Source organism: Dioscorea cayenensis, chromosome 14, assembly GCF_009730915.1.
Source record: "Dioscorea cayenensis subsp. rotundata cultivar TDr96_F1 chromosome 14, TDr96_F1_v2_PseudoChromosome.rev07_lg8_w22 25.fasta, whole genome shotgun sequence".
In the NCBI taxonomy this organism is placed as follows: domain Eukaryota; kingdom Viridiplantae; phylum Streptophyta; class Magnoliopsida; order Dioscoreales; family Dioscoreaceae; genus Dioscorea; species Dioscorea cayenensis.
Genome location: NC_052484.1, coordinates 20767326 through 20792603, shown reverse-complemented (window position 1 = coordinate 20792603; position 25278 = coordinate 20767326). Strand labels below are relative to the sequence as shown.

The 25278-nt window shown below is 36.2% G+C and overlaps 5 protein-coding genes across 6 annotated transcripts; 3 read left to right on the top strand and 2 right to left on the bottom strand.

Annotated features, from left to right (window-relative positions):
- The first annotated feature begins 1143 nt into the window (after positions 1 to 1143).
- Positions 1144 to 4514, top strand: LOC120275745 (BRASSINOSTEROID INSENSITIVE 1-associated receptor kinase 1-like). The gene is given in 5 exon segments (XM_039282434.1): positions 1144 to 1685; positions 2398 to 2658; positions 2743 to 3610; positions 3791 to 4067; positions 4069 to 4514. Coding segments are annotated over 5 exon segments (2028 nt in total). The 5' UTR covers positions 1144 to 1261; the 3' UTR covers positions 4267 to 4514.
- A 1255-nt stretch (positions 4515 to 5769) lies between these two features.
- LOC120275693 (DNA ligase 1-like) lies at positions 5770 to 15664 on the top strand. 2 transcript variants are annotated; one of them, XM_039282363.1, is made up of 19 exons: positions 5770 to 6491; positions 6567 to 6683; positions 7042 to 7143; positions 7216 to 7332; positions 8118 to 8348; positions 8447 to 8541; positions 8633 to 8720; positions 10110 to 10241; positions 10778 to 10890; positions 11751 to 11852; positions 12563 to 12624; positions 12729 to 12800; positions 12884 to 12957; positions 13071 to 13127; positions 13625 to 13702; positions 13858 to 13935; positions 14045 to 14163; positions 14293 to 14369; positions 15456 to 15664. In XM_039282363.1, exons 1-17 carry the CDS (start codon positions 5808 to 5810, stop codon positions 14111 to 14113), a joined length of 2271 nt encoding a protein of 756 aa, XP_039138297.1. In that variant the 5' UTR covers positions 5770 to 5807; the 3' UTR covers positions 14114 to 14163; positions 14293 to 14369; positions 15456 to 15664. The 2 variants fall into 2 exon arrangements, with proteins under 2 accessions (XP_039138297.1, XP_039138298.1); XM_039282364.1 differs by lacking the exon at positions 11751 to 11852.
- A 155-nt stretch (positions 15665 to 15819) lies between these two features.
- LOC120275926 lies at positions 15820 to 16865 on the bottom strand. Its single transcript, XM_039282657.1, has one exon. It carries the CDS (start codon positions 16519 to 16521, stop codon positions 15946 to 15948), a length of 576 nt encoding a protein of 191 aa, XP_039138591.1. The 5' UTR covers positions 16522 to 16865; the 3' UTR covers positions 15820 to 15945.
- A 3319-nt stretch (positions 16866 to 20184) lies between these two features.
- On the top strand, positions 20185 to 21605 carry LOC120275275 (probable long-chain-alcohol O-fatty-acyltransferase 5). The gene is given in 2 exon segments (XM_039281808.1): positions 20185 to 20798; positions 20800 to 21605. Coding segments are annotated over 2 exon segments (1035 nt in total). The 5' UTR covers positions 20185 to 20463; the 3' UTR covers positions 21500 to 21605.
- A 490-nt stretch (positions 21606 to 22095) lies between these two features.
- Positions 22096 to 24869, bottom strand: LOC120276406 (probable protein S-acyltransferase 14). Its single transcript, XM_039283142.1, is given in 8 exon segments — positions 22096 to 22535; positions 22749 to 22814; positions 22893 to 22978; positions 23065 to 23167; positions 23169 to 23189; positions 23796 to 23887; positions 23973 to 24219; positions 24518 to 24869. Coding segments are annotated over 8 exon segments (957 nt in total). The 5' UTR covers positions 24734 to 24869; the 3' UTR covers positions 22096 to 22409.
- Positions 24870 to 25278: the final 409 nt, after the last annotated feature.

Below are 25278 nucleotides of genomic sequence, written 5' to 3'. Positions count from 1 at the left end.
AAGAAAGGTCATTTGAAGAATGTGAGAGAGAGACCATGCAATTTGGTCCCCTTTTAGACCTAACTCACAAACTCACCCAAGTATGCCAACCAACATTGTGGTCCATATTCAATGCCTAACCCTGACCCAACACCCAACCATCCCTCTTTGTTTTTTTCTTATTACACCACCCAATAAATAAATAAATAAATAAATAATGATGCATGAGAAAATTTAAAATTTTTTTAGTGATTAATTAATACATTAATTAATTATGCTAGGTAGACAAAAGGCCATTTTTGGGACCATGACCTATTGAACTACGCAAGTCTAGTGTCACGTGATATTATTTTATACTCCATATAAAAATTATTTACAAATATTTGAATTTAAGGGAATTGATGAGTGAATGATTTAGTGCTTGACAATTATAACCATCTTTGTATTAAAGCCAACTTAAAAAAAAGGAAACATCACTAACTTTCTTTAACCTTATCATTATAGTTTTAAGTATTTCTTCGTATTTAATTAAAGGTAAACTCTAAACTAAGTTAAGATTAAGATATTATTATTCTTAATTGAATACATTATTGTAACAAAAAACAGTGAATATTTGTATATATGCTTTTGTTCAATAAAACCAAATAAATATCTTTGCTAATAATTTTAAAATGGGAGAATTATATGTAAAAATCATGGATAATGTTTGGGAGGTTGAAAAGGCAGCTGAAGTTGCAAAACCACTTCATGTGAAGAAGTAAAAAATAAAAATATTAATATAATGTCAAGAAATTATTTTTCATTAAAAAAAAAAGATAGGCAGGAAACATGAGGGAATAGTCAAATCTCAAACAGTTACTCAATTTTGAATTTTGAATCGAGAGTTAAGACCTCAAAAATTACTCATAAAAATCACAAGTAATTATAAGTTCTCAAAAAGAAATCAGAAATAAATAACAAAATTTAGTAGTTTAATTAATTAATATTTTTATTTTATTTTATACATTTTCAAGGTTTGATTACAGAACCCAAGCAAAACCATCAGTACATAATCCAACGGTTCAGAACGATCCAAGCATCGTGATCATAAATAAAAAATTTTAAAAAATAATTTTTTTTTGAAAAACCCCCGGAATTAATTTATATTTCTCTCACTGTCTTTTTCTCTTCCCTTCAACCAAGGAGCTCTGTGGTTCGCTGCCAACTCTTTCTCTTCTCCCAAGCTTTGCGAGAAGAGAAAAGCTCCGAGCTTTCTCCCCAAATCTTCACCAAGTTCTCATCAATGGCTTTCCATTCCCTTCTTCTACTCGTCTTCCTCTCTGTTGCAGACTCTAGTGTGGTTGTTCTTGGTAGCCCGGAGCTCAGGGCGTTAATGGAGGTGAAGGCGGCGCTTGATCCGAAGGGGATGGTTCTGGCGTCTTGGACGGAGGACGGTAACCCGTGCGGCGATTTTGATGGAGTGGCGTGCAACAAGAATGGTAAAGTGGCGAACATCTCGCTTCAGGGAAAGGGACTCACTGGCTCCATCTCCCCCGCTATAGCCCAGCTGAAATGTCTCTCTGGGCTGTATCTCCATTACAATGTTTTGAGTGGAGTGATCCCGAAGGAGATTTCTAACCTCACTGAGCTCACGGATCTTTATCTCAACGTGAATAATCTTTCTGGGAATATCCCTGAGGAGCTTGGTAACATGGCCAGTCTTCAAGGTGAGCTTGCTTGATGTTTGACAGTTATTGCATAAAAGTTGGGTTTACAAAGAAAAGATTAAATTTTTACGCTGGATTTCTTTTCTTCGTTCTTTTTACCAGTTTGCTTCTCTTCTTTTTCTTGTTGTAGTTTGAGACTTTGGTCTTCAAGTGTGGTAGGTTGTGTTTTTTCTTTGCATTCTTTTCAAAGCTTGGATTTTTATTTTCCTATTTTTCCTCTCGCCATTAATGTTCAGACGACTTAAAAAGCAGAAGACAGCTTCAACCTTTCTCATAAGTTTTTAACTTTGCCCCATGCTATCCTTGAATCTACCTTTTTTTGTGTTTCTCTTTCGTTAACTCTACTGAATAAGAGTTTGTTTTTAAGATTTTTACTGGTGCAGTTGGAGTTTTCTTCTCTTCTACAGTTCTACTGAAGTTCTCTCTATATTTAGATCTTCTTTATTGTTTGAAAAATTTGAATGTCTGGTTTTAGATACCAAGAGTTTTCCGATTGTGGAAGTTTTGTATGTGTGGTTGTTGATTATTTATGATTGTTTTGCATTGTTTGAACGAAAAGGGTTTCCTTCCTACTTATTTAGATCATTTATGATATTAAAGGTGGCACATTTATGATTTTTGACCTACTTCTTGGGTTGTTCTTTGTGATAGATTTTAGCATTTATCTTCACTCGTCTTATGTTACTTTGCTTGCCACCCTTTTCTCATGCAGTTCTTCAGCTGTGCTATAACCAGCTAACAGGGAGTATACCAACCCAGTTAGGCTCTTTGAATAGGCTGGCAGTTCTTGCTTTACAGTCTAACCATTTGAGTGGAGCTATCCCTGCAAGCTTAGGGGATCTTACACAGTTGATGCGCTTAGATTTGAGCTTCAATCATCTTTTTGGTTCTATCCCAGTGAAGCTCGCTCAAATCCCACAGCTAATTGTCCTCGACCTTAGGAACAACACCCTTTCCGGCAGTGTTCCTCCTGGTACTATACCTCCCTCTCATCATCTGTATATTAGATTTAATTTCATTCGTGAACTGAAAAATGTATGTTTTTATCTGGTGATAGAGTTGAAGAGATTAAATGAAGGATTTCAGTATGGAAACAACACCAATCTATGTGGAGTTGGGTTCTCATCGTTGAGAGAATGCACCTCTGCTGATGTCCTCAACCCGAACCGGCCTGAACCATTTGGTCCGGGTGCTAATGGTCTAACTCGGCAAGGTATCCCGCAGTCAGCTGATGTAAATTGCAATAATACTCAGTGTGTGAAGTCATCGAAATCCTCTGCTGGAGCTATTGTTGGTGGGATTGCTGCGGTTGCTGTTGGAGGGTTGGTTTCTGGGCTTCTAGCTTTCTCGTGGTATCGTCGACGGAAGCAAAAGATCGGCAGTGCATTGGAGGTCTCTGATAGCCGTCTTAGCACTGATCATCCAAAGGACATTTATCGGAGGAGTGCCTCTCCTCTTATCAGCCTTGAGTATTCCAATGGTTGGGACCCTTTGGCCGATGGAAGAAGTGGTGTTGGGTTTTCTCAGGAGGTCTCTCAGAGCTTTAGGTTCAATTTGGAGGAGGTGGAATGTGCAACTCAGTACTTCTCGGATGTTAATTTGCTTGGTAAAAGCAATTTTGCCGCAACTTACAAGGGAATTCTACGCGACGGAACTATGGTTGCAGTGAAGAGCATTAACAAAACCAGCTGTAGAACTGAAGAGTCTGAGTTCTTAAAGGGATTAAAGATATTAACGATGTTGCGACACGAGAATCTTGTGGGATTAAGGGGCTTTTGCTGTTCAAGAGGGAGGGGGGAATGCTTCCTTGTTTATGATTTCATCAGCAATGGGAGCTTGTTACAATATCTGGACGTCAAAGGTGATGAGAATCATAAGCTTCTTGAGTGGTCTACAAGAGTTTCTATCATCAAAGGCATTGCTAAAAGGTATGACCTGACTTGCTCATTGTTGCCATGCTTCAATGTTTGTCTGTGAATGAAAAAAAGTCACATGTCAATCTGACAATTGCTTTGCATGATCATGATATGTTAAAAATTTGTTGTCTTTGCATGAATAATGTTTAACTTGATTTTTAGTTTTACTGATAATATTCATTCCATTGCAGGCATTGAATATCTACACAGCAATAGAGGCAACAAGCCATCACTAGTCCATCAAAGCATTTCGGCGGAGAAGGTCCTCATCGACCACCATTTCAAGCCTCTGCTCTCCGGGTCTGGCCTGCACAAGCTCTTGGCGGATGATGTTGTTTTCTCGACTCTCAAAGCCAGTGCCGCCATGGGCTACCTAGCCCCCGAATACACCACCATTGGCAGGTTCACAGAAAAGAGCGACGTCTACTCCTTCGGCGTAATCATCCTTCAAATCCTCACTGGAAAACACAAAGACCCCTCCTCGTCCCAAACCCGAAGTGGAGTCTAATAAGCTCGAAGACCTCATCGATGAAAATCTGAAAGGCCACTTCTCCAAACCAGAGGCAGCAAAGCTTGCCAGCATTGCATTGCTCTGCACAAGTGAAATTCCAAACCAGAGGCCCACAATGGAAACTGTGCTTCAAGAGCTAAACAACACTTGCTAGTCATCATATCATTATCATCATCTCCTAAATTAACACTGGTTTTGTAGTGCAGCTGACCACTGATCTAGAGAAACACATGGGGCTGTCCTTTCACCTGAGGACCTCAATGTCATGTATCATTTGTGTTATTTTTCAGTTGTTGTTGGAGAAGAGAAACATGTGATCTCTGTATGGGCAGTAGATGATGCAGGAATTGATGTAGTTAAATTTCTATCTTTAGTTTTCCAGTAACAATGTGATGTTTATATCTGGTTTGTCTGCACTATGGAATGGTTCCAACAACAAAAGGAGCAGGTGGTGGTGGATGTTACTGCTGCAACTTGTGATTCTTTTGGTGCTGTGGTCTTGTGACTTTGGTCCTTTTGTCTTGATGTGTTCATTGTAGTATGGGATGGTTTGCTTTTGGTCTCCCTTCTCAATCAATCTCTCTTTTCAGCACTGCTTGCTAGACTTAAAAGTTAAAATTAATTCCTAAACTTATGTTTTAACATTGTGATATATGTTAATGTTATAACATTAAGGATGAGAAATAGCGTTATATAACCTTTATCATTAACCATTGATTTTTTTATTTTTTATTTTTGGTTTGTGGGATTGGTACTTATCATTTGATATATTTAATCTGTGAATATTCATTCATAATATAAGAAAAAAATAGAAGAAATGTTGGAATGCTACATATAAAAGAAAAAGAAATATGTTCAAACAAAAAGCAAAATGACCATTAAAAAAAATTATTGCAGTGTTGACTTACATGAAAGGTCAGAAAATGCAAAATGGCAAGCATTATATCTTTTAAATAATTTTTTTTTAAAATAATAAAAAATAATGACCATTGAGTATAATAAATAAAACAAACATGGTTGGGTTGTTCTATTTAGAATACTTATAACTCAAAAAAAAAATTCCTTTGAAAATGTCAACAAAATGATCCAATTGGAGATTACCCCAAGCTATATTGATTTCGGGGAAATAAGTGGAGAAGTTAGGAGGTTATTTTTTTTTATTTTTTTTTTAGTTTTTGATAAATCACTGAATTTTGATGAAATATCATTTTTATTTATTTTGAAAATATGCACTAAAATTATTAATCATTTCAAAGATAGATCATTCAATAGATTAACATCTTTTATTAGTTGATATAGTTACTGAAAAAATCTAATTAATGCACCATTAAAAAATAATCTATAATGTCTATGTCAGCTATAATATTTTATTTTTTAAAAAAATCATTATGAGAAAGTGAGAGTTGTCTGTCAAAAAAGAAAAGTGAAAGTTGTTAGACTTGTGTTCTATTTATTTATTTATTTTATTTTATACTAAAAAGACTTCAATTTATTTTTTTTTGAAAAAAATTAATAAAAAAAATAAAAAAAGTAGAAGGTGATTTGTCCAACAATCCAATGTAAATAAATAAATAAATAAAAATTAAATTCTTACAACATCTCTCGCACATGCGTCTCACGTGCTAAAGCATTCCTAAACCCACGCTGTATTGCGCGCGCGCGCGCGCAGCTCCTAAAACCTTCATCGATCGTTTCATGGTCATTCTCCGAACCTCTTCTCTCTTCCTCGCTCTCCGATGCTCTCCTCCTCCTTCTCTTCGCTCCTCTCCCTTCTCCCTAAACCCTAACCCTCTCTTCCACCGCCTTTCCTCCTCGTTCCGCTGTCATCGTGCAATGTCCGGCCAGCGTACTGTCGCCGATGTCCTTATGGGCGCCGCCCGCGCCGCTGCCAAGAAGAACACCAAGAAACCATCCACCGCCACCACCACAACTTCCTCTGCCCCTGTCCCCTCCGATCCCCAGCCTGAGGACGCTGCCCCACCTCCAAAGAAACCTAAAACCCTAGATGGAACTGCACATTCCGATCCCGAGCCCAAGAACTCGATTCTTGAGCTCAAGAAGAAAGGGCATGATTTCAACCCTAAGGCCGCTGCTTCGTGGAAGGACGGGGAACCTGTCCCTTTCCTCTTCCTCGCCCGCGCGCTTGACTTGATCTCGAATGAATCGGGACGGATCGCGATCACCGATATTATTTGCAATGTTTTCCGGACTGTCATTGCTACCACACCCGGCGATCTCCTTCCAACTGTTTATCTTTCGGCTAATAAGATTGCTCCGCCGCATGAGGGTATTGAGCTTGGGATTGGGGACGCTTCGATTGTCAGGGCACTTGCAGAGGCTTATGGACGGAAGGAGGAGCATGTGAAGAAGCAGCTCAAGGTTCTGCTTTGAAAGAATGCCGTTCGCATGCTTGCTTGTTTGGGTTACTTATGGTCTGATTTGTTTTGGTGGCAGGAGTTGGGTGACTTGGGCCTTGTTGCAAAGGCTAGCCGTTCATCTCAGATGACAATGCGCAAGCCCCAGCCTTTGACGATTGCCAGGGTCTTTGACACATTCCGGGCCATTGCAAAGGTTTGGTTTCTTTTTCCTAATCAGGATTGCAAAAAGTTTAGCATTTTTATGATGATGAACTAATGTTTATTAATGAGTGTTCAGAATGATGCATTTAGTTAAGCACATGTGCCTACGGTTCACTCTTGATGCAAGTATCCAAGGATAATGTTAATGAGGATCAAAGTGTTTAATTGTGCCACTGCTTTGTTAATTTTTTTCTGAGAAGCATCATATCATGTTTTTAGGCAGAATATATTCATGTAAGTCTAATGATATCTCGCTGCGGTATATGCTTTACCTTTAAATTGTTCCATTCTTTTCATTTTTTTTTATGTTTAATTAATTGTCATGCTTGCTTTCTATTGAGTTTTGAAAGGAATCTGGAAAGGATAGTCAGGACAAGAAAAGGACTCACATAAAAGGACTTCTTGTTGCAGCAACTGATTGTGAACCTCAGTATATAATTCGTCTCCTGCAGGTTGTAACCTAATTTGGCAATTGTTTATTCTGCTTAATTTCTTCTTTAAGTTTCTTTGAATGATTGCTGCAGTCAAAAATGCGAATAGGGTTGGCAGAGAAAACTGTTTTAGTAGCTCTTGGTCAAGCAGTTGTATATGCTGAAAAACCTAAAGTTGCTTCTGAGCAAGTTCAGTCTTCACTTGAAGAGGTTGGTTATCTATGTTACTTAAACAAACGAAATTATTTTATTTAATTTTCATGAAAACAAGATTTGATACAATTGGCAAACATTGTGTGCATATGCCAATAACATTGTTAATTTATGCAAGTACTGCAATTGTGATGGGAACCATTTTTCATTTGATACACTGAATTTTGATAGCTTCCTCTACAAATTTGTAATTTTAATTTTCTTCTTACTGCTATAATTCGTTTTAGTCTTTCTCCAGGAAGGCTTCTTTACCTGTGGAAGCTAATAGCAACCATGATTTATGGTTTATCAATTGTCCACACTTCTTTGTGTAATTTAATGAGCTCGTACATTGCCAATTCATTATTTTCATGGCTGCAATTTTCATTTCTATCTCCTCTACAAGGCTATAATCATACACAATAAGGTTTATATGGCTCTTTTTTGTGGTGACATTGAGGTCTTTAGATGTGTGCAACATAGAGGTATGAACTTATAAAGCATAATCTGGTATGGAAAAGTGGGACTAGTCATTTTGACAGACTCTTTTATCGCACAATCTCTTCTATAATTCAAGTTCTGTTTAATAAAGTGCTCTAGTCTATTTGACTGGTGCGGAGCATTCTGGTATTACCGTATTAGTGTGCAAATCAATGGCAATATTTGTGTTAAGAGAAGGGCATGACTATGTTTTCTTTTAGCCTGATTAGTATGTCTCAACTATGGTACAATGGCTATGCTTGCTTCCTTCTTTTTGGTTAGTCTGATTTTTTTTCCTAACACATTTCACTGATATTATATAGGCTGGAAAGATAATCAAACAGGTGTATTCAGTGCTTCCTGTGTATGACAAAATTGTTCCCTCTCTTCTTCATGTTGGTGTGGGGAAACTTCAAGAAGTATGTGATTTTTCTTTGGGTGTGCCTGTTGGACCCATGCTAGCTAAACCAACTAAGGCTGTCTCAGAGATCCTTGACAAATTCCAGGGCATGGAATTCACTTGTGAATACAAATATGATGGTGAACGTGCTCAGGTAATTATTTTTACTTTATTTTCCCTCATTCAATTCTATGTTTGTTAATGTACGTCTGTTAATGTAATTTCTGTCCTAATTTCTTTCGTAAAATATAGATACATTACATGGAGGATGGGTCAGTTGAGATATACAGTCGTAATGCTGAGCGAAATACTGGAAAGTACCCTGATGTTGTTAATTATGTATCAAGGTATTCAGTACTGTACATCTGGTATTGAATATATCTGGGTGAAACTTCACATCTGGACAGTTATGCACTGTTTGTTGCCAAATATTTGCAGATTCAAGAAGCCCTCAGTAAAATCTTTTGTGCTGGATTGTGAAATTGTTGCTTATGACCGTGAGAAAATGAAAATTTTGCCATTCCAGGTTCCATATTAATTATTGTTGTCAGTAGAGCATCTTCTTTATAATTTGTTTTTGCTGCATTGTTGAATTTTTGGATTTTAAGGTTGCATTGTGACATTTAAGTAGGCTGAATAAGTATAATTGGCAATATTTTTTCTTACTGTTTTTGGACTATAGAACAAATACTTACAGGGATATTTTTCCCTTGTTTGTTGTAAAGGCCTGTGGTGGTTGAAGGGAGATGTAGGAGTGGAGCAAATTTATGACATAGAACTACACAAAACTGCAGTGTGTTATAATGACAGTAGGGAATGTTGTGGGAAGTATTCTCATCTGAGTCTAGATGTGTGATGCAGCCCAATTCATAGAATTGAGAAATCCATGAATTAATCATCTTGGATTTTCCTCCAATGGGGCAATCTCCAGATTCTGAAAACGGATGAAATTTCCCGAGAATCACTTGGAAATTGTACTCAAATTACTCTTCAATTGAATTTCCAAGGGTAACACATCCAATAGACATTCTAATCCAACTAAACTGAAGGAATTTAAATTCTATCGAAAGGATTATTTATTGTATACATATCTAAAATAAACATATCCTCAACCAATTCAAACATGTTTTTTTTGGTGTGGAAAACAACTCAAAGATAATTGTCTGACTAATCCAACTGACTTCAACTATATCAAGGCGCGACAAAGGTATAACTATTGAAAACATGTGTGAAAGTTGAGAGAAAATGTTACAAAATTGTTGTACTAATTGATGTATGCCCCTTGATGAGGATGTCTGAAAATAATTGGATGATTTCGGCCAAATAGAGATGCTGAAAATGTAAATACTTTCTAACAGAACTAAATGGCCATGCTGGAAAATGCTACTGTTAGTAGAAATATGATCATTTGGACCCGTCAATGGCAGTCTGATGGCCTTTGGCGCACTGAGACACTGAGAAACATGATATATTCTTGTATTAATAAAATAAAGAAATCCACTACTTCTAGGGCATTTTTTTTTGTAATTCCTGTTTTTTTTTTCCTTCAAATTACACAAATTAATAAAATTTGGTAGTCTTATTTCTTACAGGATGAACTATATAATAAATAAAGTTTAATGAACTTGTTCTACCACTTTATGAGACTATATTGATTAGGTTATCACAATAAAGGAATTATGTTTTTTCGACTAGCATGCACCCAATGTATCTACACTAGTGAGTTAGAGCGTCTAACAGATCAGGGTGCTTTCGTGTGCTAAAGTTGTGTAAAAAGGTTTGTTTAATAAATAAATCTTCTATTTTCTGGATCTTTGAATCCTTTATGCCATTATACTTTCCAATTGAGATGTCGAGCACTTTCTTATTTCCTTATATTTGTGAAGCTTTGATAAGTATTTTCTTCTTTTTGCAGGTCTTGAGCACTCGTGCTCGCAAAGGTGTCATACTGAGTGACATAAAGGTTGCAGTCTGTACTTATGCCTTTGATATTTTGTATATTGATGGCCAACCCCTCCTAAAGGAACAACTCAAAGTTCGGAGAGAGGTATCAATTTTTTCATCCATGTTTTTACTTAGCATGACTTGTAGATGAGATGCCTTTATTAAGCTGATACACAGTTTTGGATACATTCTTTGTGAAAACCATGTCAAACATCAGCTTCTTTGTTATGTTTATTTAAGAGTCTGCAGTTCTCAGTTGAAAGTTCCAAGGCCTTTTTTTGTCTTAAGGTGTGGTTTATCATTGAATTTCTTGTAGCCACTTGATGAGTCACTAGCTGCTCTCACTGCAATAAATTCAACTGGCATCCCTTGAACCTCTTTGTCTTTTAAAAAGTTACATTGACCACTATACTGAGATACATCATTTGTTCAGCTGGGGCCTGTCAGACCATGCATGTACTGGATAATGTTTCCTCGGACTATAAAAGGGCCCAAATTTGAGTTGTGGCTCTTCCTTTTACCTTTTATTGACCCAGTAACCCTTGTTTCAGTCTACTGTAAAAGTTCATCTTCATTAATTTTGGGAGAACTGTTTGTTGTATATGAACTTACCAAGATCTGTTTTTGGCTATACTGCAGCATCTTTATAGGTCTTTCGAGGAAGTACCCGGAGAATTTAAATTTGCTACTACAATAACATCAAATGACCTTGAAGAAATACAAAAGTTTCTTGAAACTGCCGTCAACTCCAGGTATCTCCTCCTTTTCTTTTCCTTTTATTAGAAAGTGTCACCTCCTTTTTCTTGTTTTTGAGGAAGAATTGCCTCTTATTTGTAAGATGCATAATGTCTTGAGCTATTGTTATTGATCAGTTGAATTTTTACTATGAAGATCATTCTGTGAAGTGTTCAAGTCAAGTTTCATCTTCTATAAAGTTATAAACTTTATTTTTTATTCATTAATGTACTCTGGGATAACTATCAATTTCAAATTATATATCGAAAAGGTTTTAATTAATACTGTCATTGTCTGTGCAAACACTAATTTTCTGGTCATGTGTACTTATATGTGCATGTGCACTATCATATGTAACTTATGGATACTTCAGAATGGCAATTTAGTTAATTTGTCTATAAACGATCAAGCTAAGGTTTTATATGAGTTATATATGCTTTATTTTTTATGATTGATTGATGCTATTTCTGATTTGAAGTCCTAGGGAAGGGATTCACTCTGTCTGACGCATCTAATTACTTATCAGATGCCCATGTTTGGTTTGTTATCTTTCTATCAATGATTGGCTGCATAATCGGCTAAATGTTATTAGTTCTATGGAGTAATGTGAGAATTATCATTATTTGCATTTTGTTCTTTCACAGTTTTCTCTTGTTGTTCATTTTGGTTTATAATTGCAAAGTTTGGACAGTGCGTGAATCATTATTTCTGATGCAAGTGTAACTTCATTTTTGAAGACATTCTAACAAGGACTATATTTATCGGATTTTTTCCTCATCTGCTTGTCTCAATTTTTTTTATTCTTTATTTTATCTTCTTGTTCTTTAAGACGTCAAGGATCACAGGTCATACGTCTAATAATTCCTTCTTTATGAAGTTGTGAAGGATTGATTATCAAAACGTTGGATAAGGATGCTACTTATGAGCCTTCAAAGAGGTCAAATAACTGGTTGAAATTGAAGAAGGACTACATGGATTGGTGTGATGGCTATTTTAATTTTTAATCATTGGTATTCTGGGATATGGTTGTTGCACTTCAATTTCATATCACAGAGATTGAAATTCATATTTTAAATTTGGATCTCACTTATTTATTTCAGAGGTAGTATCACAAGGTTTTACTATGCGATATGTTTTCATGGTGATGGAATCTAACATTTCGGCCTCTGTACAAGTTTATTTTGTAGTTTTATATCATGCTCGTATTTTTAAGCTGTGAATGTGGGAATTGTATTGGTTGAGTAAATGAAATAAGAACATGTTCATAATGTGCATAAGGATAAGAATCTAATCGTTTATATTTGTGATAATTAGTCAAATAATTCAGCATTTTTAACATGGAAACTATTCTTTGAGTATTCATGTGAAGCCAAATAAGTTTTGTGCTTCTGATTTTTTTACTCTGTACTGCAAGTCTGTAAACATTATCATTCTTAAGTAGTGGTACAAAATTTTCTTCTTATGCTCTTCCCCAAATGTATCAAAGGATTCTGAAATCATTGCATTTTTTAACATTGCTAAGGAATAGTTTCTAATTGCATGTTTCATTCTATGATATTGTTGATCATATTAATTCTTGCTATTGAACTGATTTCCATAAATTTTATTTCTGCCCTTGTTTGTTCAGTGGTAAGTAACTTAATAGTTTTCTGTTTGCATCCATGCTGATAACCCTATCAATGTGTGCAGTATTGGTGATTCATTAGATTTGGTGCCTATTGCTGCATTCCATGGCCGTGGAAAACGTACAGGTAAGCATTCTATGTTATTTCTCCATATTTTCATATATGTATATTGTGCTGCATGTCTCCAATGCTTTTTTGAAGAGAATAAATTAATTACTTCTCTTTCACAGGGGTTTATGGTTCTTTTCTTCTTGCTTGCTATGATGAACAAAATGAAGAATATCAAAGTATATGCAGTATCGGTAAGTGAACTTTTACATGCGTAGAAATACCCCCTTTAATATCCTGTCTATATTCTTTATGTGAACCATGTCATGATGCTTAGGGACTGGGTTTTCTGAATCTCAACTTGAGGAATGTTCTAAAAGCCTTCGCAATAAAGTAATCCCTAAACCAAAGGTATTACTCAAAGTTTTATAATTGTTGTTGTTTCAGCTAATATTTGCTTTATTGTTTGTATTCTTTGTTTGTGCTTAATGGAACTCTAACAGCTGAATTCTTTTCTTTTCCAGCCATATTATCGTTATGCTGACACAATGAATCCTGATGTATGGTTTGAACCAGCAGAGGTGACTATATACCTGATCAGTAAACTCTTCTTTAAGTCCTTTTGGCACTATCATACTTGATTTCTTGTTTTCATGTACAGCATTTTTTATTTCCTTGCTAATTTCTTGGTGATCTTGCTCTCATTATACATTGCTATGATACCTTGAATTTATTCTATTATAATGTACTTATGATACTCTCAGACCCTCACAATATGCGAGATGGTTGAACAAAAGCAGTTTAGACCTATGTCGAATCCTTGCCATGCGTATATTTAGGCAGAGTGCCTCATCATAAAAACATCTTCTTTTTATTCTCCAATTCTTGTAATTGTTGTTAGCTTTATTAGAAAGATTAGCTTTTCCCACTTTTTGACTTTTGTTTTTACAGACTCCATGAATAAATTGCTCATTTTAGCTTTTTTTTTAGCTTTGAAGTATATATACAAGATGCTATCCATTTCTACTTTTTACTGTTGTGGCAAAATTTCCTTGTTTTCAATTTGAACCCATGACAGGTTTGGGAGGTGAAAGCAGCAGATTTGAGCATTAGTCCTGTCCATCGTGCAGCTAGTGGCATAGTAGACCCAAATAAGGTTAGAATAGTAACATATCTTTCTGCTGTTGGTGCTCTCCTTTTCTTTGCTCTTTTCTAACTATATAATCTGCAAGGTGGGGATTACTGTTAAATGAAAATATGTGGAGTTTGAATTGTTTTATTCTTTGATGTATTGCATCTCTTTTTATAAAGGGTATTTCTCTCCGATTTCCTCGTCTTCAACGTGTACGAGATGACAAGACCCCTGATCAAGCAACTACTTCGGAGCAGGTACTAGATTCCACTATCCAAGAACTTCTGAAAAGCATGACAAAAATTCTTATCTCTTTATTTAAGTTTTTGTTACGAAATATTTGTATCATATGGTGAATGCCTTTAGGTTGCTGAGATGTATCGTGCTCAGAAAATCAACCACACAAATAATCAAGATGATGACGAGGATGACTGAGGAACCCAGAATACTGTTGACCAAAGTTCTCTTAACGTGTTTCAAATGGGGTATGTTTTGTGTCTCGCTACTATGGATTTGAATCATGGAAATTTTTTTGTATGCTTGCCATTGGTAAATTCACAAAAAATGCATCTTCGATCTTCGATGCAAAATCTTACTAGATTTTTTTCCGACAGTTCTCTTAAAGTCCTACAGCCCGAGAGTCAAACCACATTACGATGCATTGAACAATGGGAAATAGTGAGAGAAGCAGGTGATATTTTATTGTTCTGTTCATTGAATGCTCTGACTTTTATGATATAAATTTTTGTTTTTAAAGAAACGTTGGTGGATGAAATACCAACCCTCCTATTATAGAGTAGAGTGGTGATGAAAGTCATTCTTGTTTTTGTCCTTTTGGCATTAATCGCTTGACCATTTTAGTTGTTTACTGGTTGCACTCTGGATTCACTTATTTTTATTTGACTTCATTGGGCGAATGAATGTGTTAAAATCAGAGGACTGGTTCTAATTTATGTACTTCGGTGATAAATTATTTTACTATTCTGGAATCTTAGTGTTGGTAATTTTATTGTATTCTCACATGCTGCCTGAACTACATAGCTTGAGTTTCCTTCAAATCTCACCAGATGCTTCTGAAGGGCAAGTTGGTTGAAGTGCCCTTATGAGTGAGTAGGAATGGTAACATGGAAAATTTATTAGCGTGGTGCATAGATATTGATATCGTAGTATAAGTATTCTATTGTATGCTTAAGTAGGCAACCCTTTCTTTGAGACGTTAGCAAAGTCACATTGTATTTTATGAATTTGAATTCCTTCTTCTGAACAATACTATATCTTTAGGAAGTGTTCCTTGGTTTTCACATCGTCCTGCTCTGCATATTCTCTAGCAAATTTGAGCAAGTATTTCCACGGATGGGATATAAAATTCAAGCCTCATAATTGTTCTCCATTATCTTCATGGGCCCGCCCATTCATGATTGAAAGGGAAAAAAGATTGCCCCTCTTGCTTCTGTAGGTCCCAATTGCTACGCTTTTATCTTGATAGAAACATGATGTAGCCTAACTGGAAGTTGGAGAAGAAAGCGCCCATTTCAAGCCCTTGTGACGCCATTGAATCGTTAGTGCGTTGCAAATTGAAGAGGAACAAAACCTTAACAATCTTTTTCACTTTACGTTTTATACAAAAACTCTTGAACAGTATCTGTGTGATTTCTTCCTAAGTTTTATGGAGTGTTAGATTTTCCTCTCTATTCTCATTTTTCATAGACGCTCTGTATTTTTATGGTTCTATTTCAAGTCATCTTTATACTGATTACGCTCTAATTTTTGTTTTCAGCTCTTGTCATGATGTGTGCCCTGCCGCGGCTGTGTTAGGTAAATAGTCTCTTCAGCCATGGATTATGTGATCTTTTCTTCGGACAATGAAGTATCCTTACAAGACATGCATGATGTACTTGATTTATCTTGTTACTTAAAATTACCCTCCATCACTTACATTTTCACTGTAACTGATAAAAAAGCTGTCGTAGTGTATCCTGTTTTTAAGCTTTTCTCTCTTTTTTCTCTTCTGCCAAATTTGTCGGTTCTAGTCGACGTTTTACCTACTGACCCTGATGGATGGGAAGAGCATTAAATGCATATGAACATCCTCTCATCAATCAGAAACATCATCTTAATGATTAAAACGAAAAAGGACCACATTAAAGGGTCTAAACTATTCACACAAATACCCTAAACAAGCAATAATAACTCCACACTACTACTAAAAATGCCAATCATCATAAAAGCTGGCACCACTCTTTGTCCGGTAAAGATGCTTAAAAAACTTAAGCCTCGATCCACTTCCTACGGGGTGATCGGACTCTGAACACATGCTCTTCACCCGTGCACTCATCGACCCGAACAACCCACTGGCTCCGCCTGGCCAAACCGGGCGGCACGCGCGCAACCCTGAGCCCATGACCGATAGGCAACAAATCAACCCTGAGCCCTCCATCGCTGGAGCACGCCTCTTTATGAAACGCATTGTATCCGACAACGAGTCCACCACCAGACACCTCCATCGCCCTTCTCTCGGCCACCTCGAACACCCTCTCGTGCTTTTCCACATCACAATCGACAACCACAAAGTCCGCCCTTCGATACACCCCTGCCAACATCTCCCCTGCGTCACCAACCACCATCTCCACTCGCTCCATTGCTTCTCTTCCCAGTTGCATGACCGATGCTTGGAGCTCGTCTTGGCCTGGGACTATGCACACGACCCGGCCCCCGGTTTGGTGTGCTGCTGATACCAGCGCCAGTGTTGTTGACCCTGCTGACACGGCACACACTTCCACCATGAGACGTGCGCCATTTCCTGCTGCCATTGCTGAGATGAACTCGGCCACGTCTGGCTCCATGGTATTTGTTCCCCTGCAAGAAGAGGTTTTGCTGCTGGTGCTCTTTGCTTATTGTTTTCAAGGTCCGGAGAAAGGCTTTAGTGGCATTCTCTGCTGACCAAGCCATTTGATCTCTTCCTTAATTTTTTGATGATGAGAGACTCTTTCTCTTAATTTCTTCTATATATCAGTCAGTGTATATGATATGATATAGGCTATTAGCTAGGATGATGGTACCATGAGGTTGAGAAAGGACTTATTTATAAGCGGGAGGTTTCAGGCAGTGCAGGTGAAAAGTAATGGGGGGATAGTCATAGATAATGTTTATTAATTATTACTAGTCTACTGAGAATTTTAAGGGTCCCTCCTCTATCTCACTCATACAAGCAATGTAATCCCTCACATGCACGTGTCCGTCCAGTGCTCCTTCACATAACGATATACTGTTTACGTGTTGGAAAACTAACTTGCATGCCCAGCTGCCAATGCTCCCATTTTACTCAAATTAACCCCTTCCTAATTAGTTTCTTAATTGTCATTGTGAATGTATCTCTTTTTGTATAAATTAAAGAGGGGTTCACTTCAAAGTTCAAACAATGACTTATCTATTTCAGTTAATTATTTCAGATGGTCATGTCTGTGGATAATTTTCCCTTTTTCAAATAGTATCATTCACATGGGATAAGTCTAAATAGCACTTCACCTAATATTTTATTCTTGAAATAGGAAAAAGAAAACGAATACAACCTGGATTCCACCTGATAGTTCATAACTATTAAGGCGGCATGTATCTGCCGCTCATTTTATGTTTATAATATTAGATTCAGATCTATCTAAGGATTGAGATCACGTGGAATCAAGTGATGCATGTATAAATATATATTTACATATGTGCTCATTTTCCTATGAGCTTCCTTCTGGTTACTTTAATATATATTACACTTATATATACTACTTAAACTTAAAAAATATTAGACTTGAATTAGCCAAGATGCATGCTTCCGTATGTAACCGACCAGAGAAAAAGAAGTCCAAGTTTTGAAGATCACCAAACCTTTGTAGTATCACCATGAGACAATCCAACATTAAGCACAAGCTCTCATTTTTTTTTTTTTTGATTAAACACAAGCTCTCATGTTGTTCCCCACCCTACCTCACATTGGAATTCTAAATTTCATATTTAAAAACTTTCTATAAAGGCTCAGCCTTTCAGGAGAAAGAGAAAATTTTCTTTAGAACCAATCTTCTTTAATTCTTTTTTAATATCTAACAGCCACACCTATGGATTCTTTTTTTTCTAACATTGTACATATATATTGTAAACATTGTTATAATAAAAAAAGATATAATTAAAAATAAAATAAAAAACATCAATAATACATAAGAAGCACCAAAGTAAAGATGAAAAAGAAATTTACCCAAATACCATGCCTTGAAAATTATAAAGAAGTTCTAATTGAGTGAATATATGTCATATCATTTATGAAAACAAACTCTCATAGAAAATGTGAATAAAATTTTATGAGTAGTATTCTACTTTTGAGCAGAAAGGAGAACATATTGTACTACATATTAATTGTACCTGGATGAAAACAGGTTCATGATGTAGACTAAAAAGAACTACTTTTCATTGCTTGTCAGAGTTCCTTACAGACAAGTAGCTCAAACAGTGTCTCCCATGGCAATGGCAAAAGGAATTTCTCATGTAACTATGAATCCAAGACTTGGTGGCTAGATCCAGCTCAAAACTTGGCCCATTTTACACACTTGTTGCTTGTTTTCTAGTTTAATCATTCATGTCTTCATGGATCTCTTCTTCTTTTTGAGGTCCATCACTGTTTCAATTATTTCCTCCATTTCATTCTTTAATCACCTCATTAACATTCATTTTTAATACAATTTTTTGTTACTAATTTTTGAGAGTTTTTTTAAAATAAATTTATACATATATATTTAATGTAGTTGTATAATCTGATTTGAGAGGATTTTAAAGAAGACTTTTAATTTTTTTAAAGAATTTTTCTACCATTTATTTATGTGTTAGTTTTGTTTGTATTTAATGTAATGGGAAATGTTTAATATCATTTATTTGTTTGCATTAAACATTTCATTAGATATTTCAAATTATAATTATTAAAAAATATATTTTTATTTTGTGAGAAAATTATACCAATAATTTGTTTATTGATTGAAGTTTAGTTATTAGAATTAACTCAAATATCAAACTCTTCTAGACTCTCGATCTCAATTAAATGGTTCAATCATCTAGTATTCAAATAAATGCTAGGTTAATAAAAATATTTCTAAATATTATTTTATAATTATGAACTATTTTTTAATTATATGATATGTAATATATATGTATATATATAATATTTATTACTATTTGTTGATTATAAAAAATAAATTATTTGAAGGAAAAAGCACATTGTTAATTAATTTTTGTTTATATTAAGTATGTTATTAATAATTAAAAAATTAATTGTACTTATTTGTTTGTACCATAAATGTTCATGAGACTTTTCAAAACTAGATATACCACTAGTTTCTATTATAAAGAATTATTTAATCATAATTTTCATTATATGTCTATATATAATATTGACTTAAAACCCTTAAAATTATAAAAACCTTTTGCAAAATGAGGTAATTCGCCTAGTTATGATTAATTTATAAGAATAAATCTATTAAAATTTATGTTTACTAATTATGAATGTGTGTGAGTATATATATATATATATATAGATATATATATGATAAACATTACCTGCATATGTATATATATGATAAACATGACCCTGCATATGTTTTTGGAGTTATTTTTCTCTAAAGATGTTTAATAATAACCATTAGATGATGATATAACAATATACTAAAAATTATGCGGAATTGGTGTCTAATACTATGTATAATTACTGTTATATGCTGTTTAATATTATCATAACGGTAACATCCAATAGTATTATGGGATGTCGCTAGAGGATGTACCCTAATAATAATAATAATAATAATAATAATAATAATAATAATAATAATATATTAATAATAATAATATTATTATTATCTCACTCATTGTTTTTAGCTCAGCTGTGAGAGTAACAAGTATATGATTGGGCCACTAAACGTAAGCCCAACTATAAAATATTTTTTCCCAACTTTTCAACGTAAGGCCCAAGTTCAGATTGTTTGAGTTTATTTTTGCTAAGACATATATATATATATATATATATATATATATATATATATATATATATATATATATATATATGGCGTTTATATTGACTTGTTGCACCGGAAATGAATTGTTCTCTGGTCTAACTTAACGACGTTCAAGCCATAGAAAATAGATCGATGACTGATAAAGTGATGGAGATGATGGAAATAAATTTGATAGGATCTTGGATGGTCTAAAAAAAAAAAAAGAGATTTCTAGTCTAAATGTGTAGTATTTTTTTACAATTAATACATACAGTAATTATTATTTAAGACAATATAATACATAGTAATATTTTTCATCACTATCAAGCGTTGATAATTAGATGTTTAAAAATTTATTTTTATAAATATTCATAAAAAATGTAAATTCATATATATATATATATATCATCACATGAGTGCAGGACAAAAAGAAAAATAAAGGACATTAACATAAATCAATTTACATAAATAAATAAATAAATAACTTGCAAAACTTCCATATTTTTTTAAAAATAAAATCTAAAAATTAAACAACCGATGGTATCTTATCTAAGCGCAGAGACATGTTCTTTGGTAATTAAAAATTTACCCAAATATTCATGTTACTAAAATTAACTAAACAAATAAATATAGTCTCATCACTATACTATTCCCACCTGCAAATCTCCCCCATTACATCCAACTGGACCAACTCCCACTAAACTAAACATAGTATCCAAATCCAATCCATCATCTCTACAACCACCACCTTCGCCATCCTCCTCCATGGCCGGCGTTCCGGTGCCGGACGGCGAGCTTCAGAAGCTAATGAAAATAACACTCACAATCATAGCATGCATGTCCTACGCCCGTATCATCTCCTCCAAAACCTCACCGGGATATCTCCGTCTCACTCTCCTTCTCCCAATCCTCTCCTCCTTCCTCTCCTCCTTCTCCTTCTCCTCCGTCCACCTCCGTGGCATCTCCGCCTTCTTCCTCTCCTGGCTTTCTATCTTCAAGCTCCTCCTCCTCTCCTTCTCTCTCCCTCCTCTTCACCCTTCTCTCCCTCTCCCTATCTTCATCGCCACCGCCTCCCTCCCCGTCAAACTCCACTCCTCCTCCCTCCTCCATCTCCACTACTCCTCTTTCCCTCTTCTCCTCCATCTTCAAGCTTCTCCTTTTCCTTCTTCTCCTCTCTCTCTATCCCTACAAACATCTCTTCCCTTCTTACCTTCTTCTCGCTCTCTACTGTTTCCACATCTACCTCGCTTTAGAGCTGGTCCTATCCTCCGCCCGCTTCCTCGCCGGAACTCTTCTCGGCCTCGACCTTGAACCCCAGTTCAACGCTCCTTATTTCTCCACCTCTCTCCGTGACTTCTGGGGTCACCGCTGGAATCTTATGGTCACTAGCATCCTCCGTCCTTCTGTTTACCATCCCGTTCGCTCTCGGTTTGGCACCGCCGCCGGTGTTCTCGCCGTCTTCTTCGTCTCCGGCGTCATGCACGAGCTCATGTTCTATTACTTGACTTTGTCTTCGCCTACCGGAGAAGTTACGTGTTTTTTTATTCTTCATGGGTTTTGCATGGTGGTTGAGGGTTTGTTTGCTCGCCGGTGGAAATGGGGTGGTGTTCATCCGGCGGTGGCGCCGCCGTTAGTGCTTGGCTTTGTGGCTGTCACTGGGTTTTGGCTCTTCTTCCCGCCGATACTGAGGACGGGAACGGATGAGAAGACGCTGGAGGAGTGCGCCGCCATGGTTGCGTTCTTGGAGAAGGGTGGTCGAGCTTTGCTGGATCGGATCGGGTTGTTGTTTAATCGGGTCTGAACCCGTTAACTATTGACTTTGACTTTGCTTTAAGTGGGTGATGTGCTGTTCTTTATTGTTTTCTTTGAACAACCCATACCCACCCATTTTTTTTTGCTTTTTGGTTAATAATAATAAATAGTAGCAAACCCATTGATATTTAATTAAGAATATCACTGAAGAGTTGATTTTTTCCTTTAAATAATTGGATACAGCTCTCACATGAACACAAGAAGGGCCTACATAACCTCAGAGCTTCTGCAACCATCGCCATACTTCCTCTGAGTTTGTGCCTTTTACTATTAAAGAATGCAAAGGACCAATCAAGAACGATATGGAAATCTCACTAATAATTAAATAATTAAATAATGAGATACGAACCTTTTTGGGGTGGGGTTTAAAAACTACAACAATGGTGTCTCAACCAAGTATTCCAAATAATTGCAGTGATGAAAAGGACCTGAATATTGGCATCCAAGGGCAACCCTTCATGAATTCCAATAATAGAAGAGAGACAAGAGAATGGCAACAAGGAAGCATAATGGTTCCAAATTGGGTTAAGTTCCAAGTCAGAATGACACATCAAACATGTGGTGATGGGGAGGCCATTACATGTCTTTTTGGCAAAGAGGTTTCTTAGTTGAAAATATTTTTTTAAAAAAAGTTCTGTTATACATCCCTTGATCAAAACATAGCACAACGAGTTGATAGTTTAAATAGTGCACACACACAACAGTCCTTGCTATACAGCCTATACACTGGTTGGGGAGAGTGAATGTATTAAACCTGGTACTTAATTTGCTTCCTATTCTGTAGCCTTCTTTGCACTGCTGATGAGTATGATTACTAAAATGATTTCTTGTTTTTGTTCACAAGCATTGGCTGTGTCATGTTGCCGGTGTGGGTGAGAACATAAATGTATTGCGGCCTGTCAGAATGGCTGTGCATCTGATTCAGGTTTCGATGGATACTCGAGGCCCTGAAGAGCTGGCATTCTTCTCTTATCGTCTTCTGAGTATGCGGGAATGAACCAGTACTTCTTATCCATCCCGAATACCTGATCCCGGATAGTGGTAGTAGTATTAGGGAATGCAAAGATATTAAATTCTAAAGAGAACAATGAGAACTCTAGGAAAGATGCATGGCCTCTGTTGAGATTAGAAAGGCATGAGCTGACTCTCAAATGAATAAATATAGCACAATCTTCAGTCAATCTATATAATCTAATTATGATACTCAGAATTCAACCATTAGGGCAAAACTCACTGACCTGTTCAAAATTTTTTCTCCGGCCTAGGTCATACCTCCATTTTGGAGTTGTTTTTTTCTCATATGCCTGATTGCCAAAGATGGAAAATGGTGAAGTGACAAAAATGGTAACAGGAGATGATGGGAGATGCCGTAATCTACTTACCTCAATAGTTGTGGTATTACCAGCAACCAAAGACATGTGCATGATTAAAAACCCAAGAACACTCAATGCAAATGCCAAATTCAACACTACAAAGAACATGAGAAAATTACAAAAAACTTCGAAAAGGAAGGATTTAAGACTTTAAGTAGATATGGAAAACTAGTGTACAAACCAAAAGAGAGAAAAGTAGTTGCCAGTGTTCCAGGTGTTCCAGGAATTTCCCCATCACTAAAGAAGGCAATAAAATGCGGCAATAATGATAGGGTGACAAGGGATTGTCTCAAGAAATGTGTAGAACTGCACCAACAGAAGATGAAAGAAAATAATAAAAAATCAGGCAAGATAGCATTTTACATGCATGGGAGACTAGTGTCAACAGAGTACCTGCACCAATATGCGGATGAATGCTCCAATTGGCAAAGAAAACATAGTTTTGAAGAATTTAATTGACAACTTCAGATGTTTGGCAAACTATTGCAGTATAACATTTGCAAATTCTAAAGCGCTAGCAATTACAAATCCATTGCAATGAATTTCAAAAGTTCAATAGCGTAAGGTTTAAGGAAAATAAGGGATAAGGGGTCCAAATGTGAGTTCTATAACAAGGTAAGATCGACCCAGTGTATACAGCTAATAAGAAGATGCCATCACAGACATCCAAAGAGCTAAAGCACACATCCCCAACCAAAATACTAAACCATTCTGAATAATCACTAGGGTTCAAAAGACCTTAAACTCACAGAGTGTATATGACACACACAAGCATCGATTCCATGAGAGCTCAACAAATCAAACAATCTTAAACTTGTTTCCCTGAATAAAGATAACTAGTTCTGAGCAATGCTGTATATTTTAATCCCGTTTGATTAAGTAACTAATATGGCATCATATTCACCACCTTACCAGGAAAAGGAGGAAGAACTTATAGTTCAAAGCACCAACGCAATTCACAACCCAAACACAGTGGTGATCCATCTTCAGCACACACCTCCCACCTAAAATTGGATCCTCAATGTCTCAATTGCTGTCAGGAAAAGAAAATGTTTTGCACTTTAAAAAAATAAGTGTCTATGAGCTTACAAACAGAACAGTGATGGCATCGAGGTGGCTTCAACTGGCTACACTTCCTGCAATACCTAATCCTTGGATTTCCAGCTTCTGCAAGAGCTTCAGATTGCTGTAAGCTCAATATCGGGCTACTGAACTCCGAACTAGCCAATGGGAGAATCTCTGCCCTCTCCTCATCCACATCAGGCCTCCAATTCGGCGGCACGCTACCAGGGTCAGTGAAGACCACTGAGAAGTAGCTCCATAGCAACATCACCAACTGCGTTTACATCAAATAACAAAATATGCTTCCTCATTATTTCCATATTCATCCCAATCCCATTCAGACAAAGATTCCATTTTTAGTGACAAAAATCTCGATTCAAGAGCTAACAATCACCAAATAACTAAAAAGGTTTCGCCACCACATGAAATTCAGAAAAAAATCACAATAACAGACACAAGAATCACCAGATAAAAAGCGTCCGGCTACTGAATTTAAGCGTAAAAACATGATTTTTAGGGTGAAAACGGGGTCTATTAAGAGGGATCCAGCTATAAAGACGAGAGATCAATACCAGGGAATGGAAGACGATGAGGACAGCGAGGGCGACGAGGGAGGAGGAGCTAAAGGCGGCGTTGAAGAGGGCGGGGCCGTAGTTGGCGATGACGACGGAATAGTAGGTGACGCCGATCAAGGCGAGGACAAGCAGGATCATGACAGAGCCGAGTCCCCGCAAGGCCGTGCAGAACCTGAAGACGTTCCATGCCATCGCCACCCCCGATCTATGCATGACGGAGAGAAAGAGAGAGACAAAGGAGAAGATCAAAGAGGAGAAGAGATGATGGAGAAGAATTCAAGCACCAGGGATGAGGACGCCAGGGCCCCAACACCCCCGGGCGGAGAACGAAGAAAAAAATAAAATAAAAATAAAAAAACTAATAAAAAAGAAGAAAAAAAAAGAGAATTTTTACTTTTCTTTTCAGGCTATTATCATTCATGAGGACTTTTTAATATTAATTTTATTTAATAATTAATGGATTCTGGAGGTGTTTTTGTGTTGAAGGGGCAAAAGCATGAATTATTACCCCCAAAACAAGGAAAATATTTATTTTATGGGATTTTTAAAGAAGCTGTACATCGTATGTTTAGCAGACATGTCTTCAGGAAAATTTTATTTGTATTCTTTATAAAAATAATTAATTGTTAATCTATTTTTATACACAAATTATATTTATTTATATATTTCTATATTATTTTTTAAAGAAATAGAGTATATAATTAAAATCGAGAAATTATAAACTTTGACATACTAGAACACATAGACATCCAAACATA

Coding starts and splice junctions, on each gene's coding strand:
- LOC120275693 (XM_039282363.1), top strand. CDS start 5,808: ATGGTCATTCTCCGAACCTCTTCTCTCTTCCTCGCTCTCCGATGCTCT. Junction 12,625..12,728: donor TGGCCGTGGAAAACGTACAG/GTAAGCATTCTA, acceptor TCTCTTTCACAG/GGGTTTATGGTTCTTTTCTT. Junction 12,958..13,070: donor AAGTAATCCCTAAACCAAAG/GTATTACTCAAA, acceptor TTTCTTTTCCAG/CCATATTATCGTTATGCTGA.
- LOC120275926 (XM_039282657.1), bottom strand. CDS start 16,521: ATGGAGCCAGACGTGGCCGAGTTCATCTCAGCAATGGCAGCAGGAAAT.